Here is a 10,175-nt window from a genome sequence, read left to right on the forward strand (position 1 = left end):
TGTCCTGGACATGTCCTGCACATGTCCGCGGCTCGCCCACCGCCCGCTCGCCTATGGAACATGTCCTAGAGGTGTCCTGGACATGTCCTGCACATGTCCGCGGCTCGCCCACCGCCCGCTCGCCGCTGCGGGCCGCGCCTGGCCGACGGTCCAGCGGTCGAGGGAGAGGCGGCGCGGCGGGGCGTCCCCCTCCTTGAGCGCCCACCGCTGCGCGCGATCCCGCTCGGGGGTCGACGGCGGCGAGACGAGGGCCGCGCCGTCGGCCGAGGCGGCGGCGCGCCCCCTGCCCCGGGCCACAGCAGGCTCCGCAGAGGCGGGCGACGGGGGCTCGTCGGGCGGCGGGGCGAGGCGCCGCTGGTCGCCGCGGGTGGGCAGGCCGGGCGGGAGGAGCGGGCGCGTCTGGACGAGCTGCACGGCGGCGGCCTGCGCGAGGGCGCGCTTCATGATGGACGCGTTTGCGAGCGAGCGCTCGTAGACCTCCTCCTCGACGCCGCGAGTGACGAGCATGACGACGCGGCCGGCGTTGCGGCGGCCGGTGCGGCCGAAGCGCTGCGTCTGGCGGATGGCGGAGGAGGAGACGTCGTAGCAGATGATCAGGTCCACCTCCCCGATGTCGAGCCCCTCCTCGCCTGTTCACAGCAGCAGGTGTGAAGAGACGCTGTTCACACCTCCCCGATGCCGAGCCCCTCCTCGCCGATGGAGGTCGCGACGAGGACGTTGTAGTTTCCCTGCCGGAAGGCGCGCACAACCTCGCGCTGCTGCGCCTGCGAGAGGCCCTTGCGAGTCTCGTCGCTGCCCTTGGCGCTCGCCTGGCCGACGAAGCGGAAGGCGCGCACGCCCTCCACCTTTGCGAGATGCGCCGTCAGCTCGACCACCGAGTCGCGCAGCGAAGTGAAGACCATCACGCGAGAGCCGGCCGGGTGCGCACCAAAGTGGTGCGAGAGCAGCGCGGCGGTGGCGGAGAGCTTGGGGTGAGAGCCCGCGGCCTCGCCCTCCGCGAGCTTGGAGAGCATCTCGTGGTACACCTCCGACTGGTACAGCTCCTGCGGCGCGGGCGGCGGGCGGCGGCTCAGGGCGAGGGGGGGGGAGGGGAGGGAGGGGGGGGGGAGGGGGAGAGGGGGAGGGGGAGGGGCTGCGTGGCCGTCTCGCGCGCGCCTCTCGCAGCTGGAGGCCCATCTTGCGCCTCCCGCCGCCCTCGCGCAGCAGCCGCCACTCCTCCATGTCGCGCCTAGAGGGAGGTTCCGAGACGGCTCCGACAAGGCTCCGACAAGGCTCCGAGCAGCCGCCGCTCCTCCGCCGGAAGTGGGCGATCGCCGACGAGCACCCGTGCGACGACGCGAGCTCGACGCCCTGCGCGACCATCATCGCCACCGTGAGGTGCGCCTGCGCGCGGTAGACGTGGTGCTGCTCCATGCCGGCGGGCGGCGCGGCGGCGAGCTCCTTCTGCTTGGTGAGCAGCGAGTAGCGGCGCACCTTTGAAGGGTCGTCCCCCACCCCGACGCCGCTCTCGCGCAGCTTGCGGAGAAGGGCGCGGTAGGCTTCGAGCGCCGCGGCCCGCCCCGCCAGGTACTCGGCCGTCGGCTGCACCACCACCTTGTCCATCTGACGCGACTTGAGGCAGCCGACCACGTCGACCGACTGCTCGTCGCGCGCCTCGATGCGCGAGATGCGCAGGTTGCTCACCACCTCCTGCATCCGCTCCGCGTTGGAGCCCGGCGTGGCGGAGAGCGCGAGCACGCGGAAGCCGGCCGAGCGGCGGCCGAGCAGCCGCGCCGCCTGCACGTACGAGTGGTTGCTGGTCGCCTTGTGCGCCTCGTCGACCACGAGGCACACCACGTCCTCGCCCGGGCAGACGCCCGTCTTGAGGTCGTTGACGAACGTCTGCGCCGTCAGGAAGAGGAAGCGCGCAAAGCGCCACACCCTCCGCCGGTCCTCTGCCGCCATCTGCCCCGTCAGCTCGGCGCAGAGCTCGCGCGGCAGGCCGACCGACTTGCGGACGGCGCCCACCTGCTGGTGCACGAGCGGCTTGGTCGGCGCGAGAAAGACGCACCGGCCGGCGGGGAACCAGCGCGAGAAGTTGTACATCACCGCCGCCGCGATGAGCGTCTTGCCCATCCCGGTCGGCAGGCAGACCAGCGTGTTGTGCAGCAGCGCCGTCTTTGTGATCGAGTGCTGGTACGGACGAACCGGCATGTTGGTCGGGTACACCCAGCTCGCGGCGGCTGCCTCGTCCACGGGGACCGGAGGGGGAAGATCTGCACCGTCCGCGTCGTCCGCCGGGATCTCGGCTGCGTCCTCCGGCCCGATGCCAAGGCACTCCAAACGACCAGCACGCACGGCGGCTGCCAGCGGCTGGCCGCCACTGCGCACTGGACCGGAGCTGGCCGCGTGCGGCTGTCGCCGCGGCTGATGGGAAGGACCTGCTCCGACCGCCGGACCCGGCGGCGGAGGCGGCCGGGCGGTGGTGCTCGCGGTGGCCGCTCCAGGGAAGAAGGAGCGGATGTCCCTGGCGGGCTGACGCTCGGCCAGAGCCTCCATTTCGAACTGGTTGCGTTTTCTTTTTAGGAAAGGTCGAAAGAATTCTTAAAATATAACGCACGGGCCCTCAGCGGAGCTGGGAAGAGGACCGCCGCAAGCGGCGTGGCGTGGAGCGGTTGTGCATCCCTCCGGGGGCCCCTCTGCGCCGGGGAGGCGTTGTTGGAGGCTAGGACGCAAGCGTCCGTCGCCCTTTTCAAACTCGGGGCCCACTCCGCTACGCTCCGACCCGAATTTGGAGGGCCTGAAAAGTTTAAGGTGTTGCTGCGCAAAAGGGGGAACCGCGGCAGAGTAATTGCGTCTGCGCGGGTAAAGCCCTTTTGCGCGGTATTAACGCACACACCGCGACAGCCCCGCAAGGCGCGCGATACACACAGCTAGAAGTCAGTCACCGTCCTCAGGCGGGGGGTCACAGAACACCGAGTCCATAAAGCTAAGCTCCTCCTTGCCTTCAGGCTCAGGAAGCTGCATCGACACCGGCCCATCAGCGGTTAGAGGGGGGAGATCTAGAGGATCATCTGAGCTGGAGCTAGCGGCGGCGGCCGAGCTAGCGGCGGCGGCCGGGGTGCGAACCGGCGGCATCACTGATTCAGGCTTGAACCCGGGCTGCTGGTAGGGCAGAATGATGCCGTTGGCAGCGGCGCGCTCCTCAGCCCAAGACAGGAGCTCTTCAAAGCGGTTGACTCGGGGCAGTAGGGCAGCTATGGGCACATGATCTCTAACCCCAAAAAGCCATGTGCCCTCGTCTGGGCGCCTGAAGATGGAAAAGGAGCCAGTCGGGTTGCTAGCGTGCACATCTGGTAGCTGTGTGTAGCCGGCGACAACACGCGGCGGTGGCGGCAGCGGTGGTGGCGTTGGCAGCGGCGATGGTGGAGGCACAGGACCGCACTCACTGTCCCACCGCCATCCGGTCGGAAGCTGGTAGTCGCCCCGCATCTCGACTACCCGCAGTGCAGCATCCAAAGGCGTCTGAAAAAAGTCGAGGTTCTCTCTGAGATGAGCTGCCACAGCTGTCACAGCGATGGGATCACCCTCACTGGCCCTCAGTCACTTGTGCTGCGGCTTGTGTGAGCGACTCTGCTCGGCGACTGCTGACACACTGTGAGACCATGGGTGTGAGGCTAAACCACGGTACCAGCGCTTGGTCACATCGGCCCTGAGGTCAGATCCAACATCCATCTACTCTGTTGATGACAAGACTCGTCTACTGGCTGGAGCCGAGCAGGAGGGCCCAGCGCACAACCCCTGGTCAACTCTGAGGGTCCAATCTCCAAACTGTCCACACCCCGTATAGTGTGCTCTACGGCTTTAGCACGCGCCACTCCGCACCTGTGTCGAGCCTGTCTGTTGCGAGAGAGAGAGTTCCTGAGGGAGGGTGTAGAGGATGTAGAGTGTAGAGCGCTGTAGAGCTGTAGAGATGTAGAGTGCTGGAGAGCGCTGTAGAGCTGTAGAGCTCTACATCCGCCGCGTGACGAGGCGCCTGCGTTGTAGAGCGATGTAGAGGCGCTCTACAACGTGAAATCTCTACAACAAACTCTACATCATAAGCGGCGAACGAGGCACGGTCGCTCTCCGACATGAGGCGCGTTGCACTTGCCAGTGCTGCCCTGGCCTTCTGTCTACCCGCCCAATGGGTGGCAGGTGCCTCTGCTGCTATGGCATGCCTCACGGCTGCGACTGGCCGGCGCCTCGGCGCGTCAGCTCGGCTCGGCGTAGCGATAGTGGCCAGCGCAACTCGCCTGGACTCAACGCTCAGCCAGGAGCTCCCGCACGCGCTGGCGCGAGTCATGGCGCATGCAACGCGTCTGAATGCTCGCCTCGCCTCGCGCAAATGCGACCGTCCTCGCAGCCGACAGTCCACCGCCTGCTAAAGAAGCACAGCGACGAATGCGGCACCGGCGACACATGGCAGGCTGGTCATGACGCAGTTATAGGGTGTTGTGTGCCGTCAGAGGGACTCTCTGTGTGTCAGGGATAGTCAGGGCTGTCCATCAGAGCTTCACTAAGCTCGGAGACACCCCATTAGCGCGGCTCGACCTCTTTGAGTCACTGCCTTCCCGGCGGTTTGGCTGTAGAGCCTCTACAACAAACTCTACAACAAAATCGCGCTCTACATCGCTCTACAACGCAGGCGCCTCGTCACGCGGCGGATGTAGAGCTCTACAGCTCTACAGCGCTCTACATCTCTACAGCTCTACAGCGCTCTACACTCTACATCCTCTACACCCTCCCTCAGGAGAGTTCTTTCGTTAAATGCCCTTGATGCACCCGTTAAATGCCCTTGATGCACCCGACGCACACACTCTGTTGGAGACCAGGTGGTGAGGTGGTCGAACGATCGTGTGTTTGACGTCATGTTCACTCCCTTTGTTCTCTTCTCATAAAATCGGAGGGTCGGCCCACGGGGGGACTTCGTGAACTGAAGCGACCCAACGATTTTATGAGTGGCAGCAAAGGGAGTGCGTCATCGAGTCGAGCTCAAAGAAAACCCCCACCTCAGCGTAATCACAACCGCCTCGCAACCGCCTCGTTTGCAGGTGCATGAATGCCTCTCGCCTCGCCCCTCGCCCGGCGCGACGCAGCTGCCCCCGCGCGTGCGCTCTCGCCTCGCCCCACAACCACCACTGCAGCGAGCCCGTGCACGCCGTGCTGCGACCGCCGCACGAGCGGCTCCGAGGATCGAGCGCCGCGAATCTGACAATCGGATTGCCGGTCGTAGCGCTGCTCAGCGCGCGGCCGCGGGTCGCATCCATGCCTACTGCGCCCTCGCGACCCCCAAAACGAGCCCGCGCCATGCTCATCCCATTTTATGCTGCTGACGCTCGCCGCCTGCGCCCTCGCAGATCCAAAACAACGTGGGCGAGACGGGCGTGCCGCGGTGTTTTTGGTGCTGGGCCTCAAGTCGTGTGCGCTGCGAGTAGGTGCGGCCCTCTTGAGCCCCCCTCCCTCGTGATTCCCCCTCAAAGACGCTCTCAAAGCCAGAGAGAGGCAGCACTAGTGGCCCGGAACACGATGTGCAGCAATCAGAGCAGGAGATTAGCCGAGATTGCCGAGATTCAGCCAAGATTTCGTCAATTAACATATTAACGGAACTTTGACGAAATTCGTGGGAATGCGCTGGGGCATCATTGCGAGTTGACTTAATTGACGAGACCATCCGAGATTTCGTCAATTAGCATAATTAATTGCCCGAAGTTACCCGAGATCGCTTCCGAGACCGGCATGGCACTTCCGCACCTCTTTGTGGAGGCGCTCTATCGCTCATTCTGATGCGCCACCCGAGATTGCCCGAGATTGTTCTCAAGTCTCGTTAAATAGCATAATAATTAATTACGAAATTTGACCTAATATGGAGCACCCCCCCCCTCCCCCCCGCCCGTGAATATCACACACCCGCCATCCACCGCCCCCTATCGTAGGTACGATTGAACTCGATCATCAACATGTCAGAGAACAAGACGGAAGTGAAGGCCCGCATCATGCCGGCCGAAGACGGCAGCATCAAGGTCGTCTTCTTCTCCGCGCCGACGTCGCCTCCGCTCCTCGGGGCCAAGGCGGTGCGTGTGCGCGTGTCGCAGATCTCCACTCTCCTCCCACCACGCTCCCCATTCTACCTCGCCGACAGGCGAGCGGCGCCAAGAACGCACCCGCTGAGGACGTCACCGTGGCCGAGTCCGGCGCCGAGGCGCCCCTCGACGAGAGCATCCTCAAGAAAGACCTGGCCGCGGAGACGGTCGACTCGGACCGGGCCAAGGCCATGTTTGCCGCCCACAAGCCGAGCGCGGACGCCGTTTTCTGGTCCAAGCTTGCGCGCTCGACCGACCCACCGGCTGCCCCCAACGTCGTCACAACAAACGAGCCGGTTCTCAAGCCGGTCATCGAAGACGCGCCGGCTCTCGAGCCGGTCACCGCCGGCGGCGCGCCGCTGCCGTCGATCAAGGAGTTTCCAGAGGAGACGGCCGCCCCGGCGGTGAGCACACGCGGGTAGGACTACAGGTGGGTACTTGCATTGCCCTGTGACCTCTCGCCTGCCGTCTGTCGCGCGCAGGGCATCGACGAGTGGAAGACCCCCTTCCCGCGCCACAAGGGCGAGCGCAAGGGCGAGCCCAACCTCGTCGACCGCTCCAAGAACACCACCCCGACCGGCCGCATCGACCCCAACAGCTTCGCCCTGCTCGGAACGGACGGCAACGAGGTCCTCGGCGGCGTTAGCTCCGGCAAGGCGCGCGGCGGCTCCAAGCCGTCGATCACGCCCGTGTCGGCGCGTGCTCCCTTGCTGTTTCGGCGCATCCTGCTCGTGACTAACCCTGTGTTCGGCCGCAGGCCGTCACACCCAACACGCCGGAGGTCGCCGTCACGCCCAACCCGCCGGAGGTCTCTGTCTCCGCCTCCGGTTGGTTCTGCTGGCCCAACCTGCTCTGCTTCCTCACCCTCATCGCGCTGGTGCTGAGCAGCGCAGCCGTCGCTTACTCACCGCACGATTCTCGCGGCCTCGTCGCAACTTGGAACGTGATGCCCAACGTGACCGCGCTCGACTCGATGCCCGAGCCCAACTCGGGGCTACTCTTCGCCTCGCCCGATCGCCACCCAACCTTTGCGCCTCGCCCGACCCCGCCCGTGTCCAACCCGGTTGACGACCCAAACTGGCTCGTCGCTGCCTCGGGCTTCTGCTCCGACCTGTCCTCCACGCCGGTCGCGGGTGGCGCGAGCATCGACTTCAAGTTCCACCCCGAGGTGTCGGTCGCCTTCACCGACGCCCCGTTCCACCAGGCCGCCTCGCTCGAGGACGGCATCGAGATTCGCGGCGAGGAGTACAGCCAGACCGACGTGCTCGCCGCAGGCACATGGACCAACAAGAACATCGCGCTTCTCGAGCCGACCTCCTCCTGCGACGACCCGCCCGCCGGGTCGCAGGACGAGTGGGCCGTGAGCGTCTTCATGGTGACCGGCAACGAGGCGTGCGGCGACGAGTGCGTGCACTTCTCCGGCCTCGTCTCGGGCGCGTCGGACAACTTTGTGGCGCGCAAGGAGGGCCGGTTCCTCTGCCAGCTCTTCGTCGAGTCGCACACCTTCTCCGACCAGGCACGGCGCAGCCTCCGGCGGCGTCTGTCGCCAACGCCTCTGATGACGAACATGAAGCCGACGGCACGTCAGCCAGCCTTCGCTCCCGTCCCTGACATCGACCTCACGGCGTCGTGGCTGGTCGCCGCGGCCGGCATCTGCTCCGATCTATCCGTCACGCCCAACTTGCAGCACGTCGCCGCCGAGTCTGCGGCCGACCAGGCGGGCACCTTCATCGCAGACATCAAGTTCCAGTTCCACCCGGAGACCTCGGTCGCCTACACCATGTCGCCAGATCGTGGCGCTGTCGAGATTGGAGACGACGGCGTTGTCGTTGGCGACAAGGCGTACACCGCCGTTGACGTGCTCACCGCCGCCGTTTGGGACCTCAAGAACATCGCGCTCCTCGAGCCGACCTACTCCTGCGACGACCCGCCCGCCGGGTCGCAGGACGAGTGGGCCATCAGCGTTTTCAAGGTGAACACCAGCGACAAGTGTGGCGCCGAGTGCGTACTGTACTCGGGCCGCGTCTCCTCGTCGAGCCTGGACTCCTTTGTGCAGAAGAAGGGGCGCTTCCCGTGCCAGCTCTACGTCGACTCCAAGTGCTCAGGCGTCCCAAAAAACACGCGCTGCAACAAGGGTGGATCTTACAAGGCCGACTTCGGAGCCGTCAAGGCCAAATACGCTGCCGGAGGTGTTGTCTCCGCTGCTTTGATCAAGGAAATCGCACCTAAGGTCTCCTTGACTGCTACCCCCTAGTGGAACTGCTTCCGCGTCAGACCCTGCCTCCACTTTCAAGTACGGAATTGTCATGTAAATTATTACGCAATTTGTGTGGTGATTGGTGTCCGTGCGTTGGTTCGTAATCGCCACGCCGCGCCCAGCCTTGATCCTTGAGACAAGGCTGGGCTTTTGACTTTGAGAGCTTGCGTTCAGCCGAGTTGCCCACGGCCACGCACCCGGACACACACAAGACACAACAAAAACTCCACCGGAGTAAAATGCGCCTCTGGTGCTGGGGCGGACTCACAGAACTGTCAGCTCAACAAGCTCCACTCTCGAACACCTGGAATTCAAGGACTTGCACGCCCCCCCCCTTTGGGAGGTTCCCCGGAGGGAGGTTCGTGTCATGAGAGAAGATACACTCCTCCGTGTATCTAGACGGACGGAAGATACACCGAAGATACACCGCAGATTTACTTATGCGGGTTCCGCGCCGAAGCGGTGTATCTTCATACGAAGATACACGGGTTCCAGGTCGAAGCGGTGTATCTTCACGGAGCGCGTTCATAGTGAAGATACACGGAAGCGGGAGCGGCAGTTGCTCATGCCGCTGGAGGGGCTCGGCCTGCCCTTTGAGGGCCCCAATGGCATCATGTTCCGCGCCGGCTTCTGGAAGGGCAAGCCCGTGGCCCTCCGCATGTCGTCCGCGTCCAGCACCGGCTACGAGAACGTGTTCCAGCAGGGCGGTAGCAAGAAGCGCAACAACCCCTTTTGCGCCAAGTTCAAGCCGGTCGGCGAGAAGGTTCAGCGCCACCTGCCCGGCTCGAACAGCGCGACAGCCGAGGAGGCGGCCGCCAAGCTGGCCTACCACCACGAGTACGGGTCGGAGCTGCCGCCGCCTGCAGCTCGCCAGCCTCGCCGCCGCCCAGAGGTGCGCTCCTGAGAGCCCGCATCCATCCTGGCTGCGCTCAGTCCTCCTTCCCTGGGCTGTAGGAGATGGCGGCAGAGCGGGAGGCCAAGGAGGCGCGCAAGCAGGCCAGGCGGGCGCAGAGGCCGCCGCTCACGCCCGCGCCGGCGCAGCCTCCACAGTCTCCTCTCACGGGTCCCGGCGTGCCGTGTGTGCCGGTAGTCCCTCTCCCCATGGGCTACCACCCCCTCCCCTCGGAGCCAGTCATCCCTGTGGGCCCTGTGGGTGAGCCCAAGCCAGGCCAGTGCCAGCACTCGTGGGACCCGGCCACCTGCGTCCTCTGCAACTGGTCCTGGGGCGCCCGGCGCTGAGATACACTCGAAGATACACTCGAAGATACACTTCGAAGATACACCGGTGGAGTGTTATAAAGGTGTATCTTTGAAACGTATAGTCAAAAGTGTATCTTTGGCTGTCACTCGAACTTTGGACAACGGAATGGCCCAAAGAGGGGGGCGTGCAAGTCCTTGCTGGAATTCCTTTTCTTACCAGTATGCCGCTTCACCTTGGTGCTTGGACCATATGCTTGGAGCAGAGCCCCGGCGAGGCCTCCCACTAGAAAGTGGGTCCCTAGGTTGTTCGGGCTCGTGGCCGGGTAGTATAGGGGGTGTCAAGACCCCCTACTCACGTGTAGCCCGAACCCTACCTCATGTATCGTGAGTCTTTGTTAGTATCGAGGTGTCGTGAGTTTTGGCACTGAGAAACGGTGTAGCCCTCTTTTTGGTGTAACGCCGCGTCCGGTGCGCACAATCGCCTCGTCCCCGCGCGCGACACTCTCGACGGGAAAGTGCCAGCGGCTTGCCCTCGACGGCAGGACGCGCGTCGTCGCCAGCCACTGGCCGAACCGGATCGTCCAGCGAATGGGGTGGGGTGCGTGCCGCGCGAGGTC

At 64.7% G+C, this 10,175-nt stretch overlaps 1 protein-coding gene across 1 annotated transcript; it reads right to left on the reverse strand.

Moving 5' to 3' along the window:
* Positions 1-51: 51 nt before the first annotated feature.
* On the reverse strand, positions 52-2,538 carry EMIHUDRAFT_243234 (hypothetical protein; the record flags this gene model as incomplete). Its single annotated transcript, XM_005771493.1, has 5 exons — positions 52-207; positions 415-603; positions 669-1,025; positions 1,360-1,383; positions 1,474-2,538. 5 exons carry the CDS (start codon positions 2,536-2,538, stop codon positions 52-54), a joined length of 1,791 nt encoding a protein of 596 aa, XP_005771550.1.
* Between the last annotated feature and the right edge of the window lie 7,637 nt (positions 2,539-10,175).

The sequence above is a fragment of the Emiliania huxleyi genome (genome assembly GCF_000372725.1).
Source record: "Emiliania huxleyi CCMP1516 unplaced genomic scaffold EMIHUscaffold_382, whole genome shotgun sequence".
NCBI lineage: Eukaryota > Haptophyta > Isochrysidales > Noelaerhabdaceae > Emiliania > Emiliania huxleyi.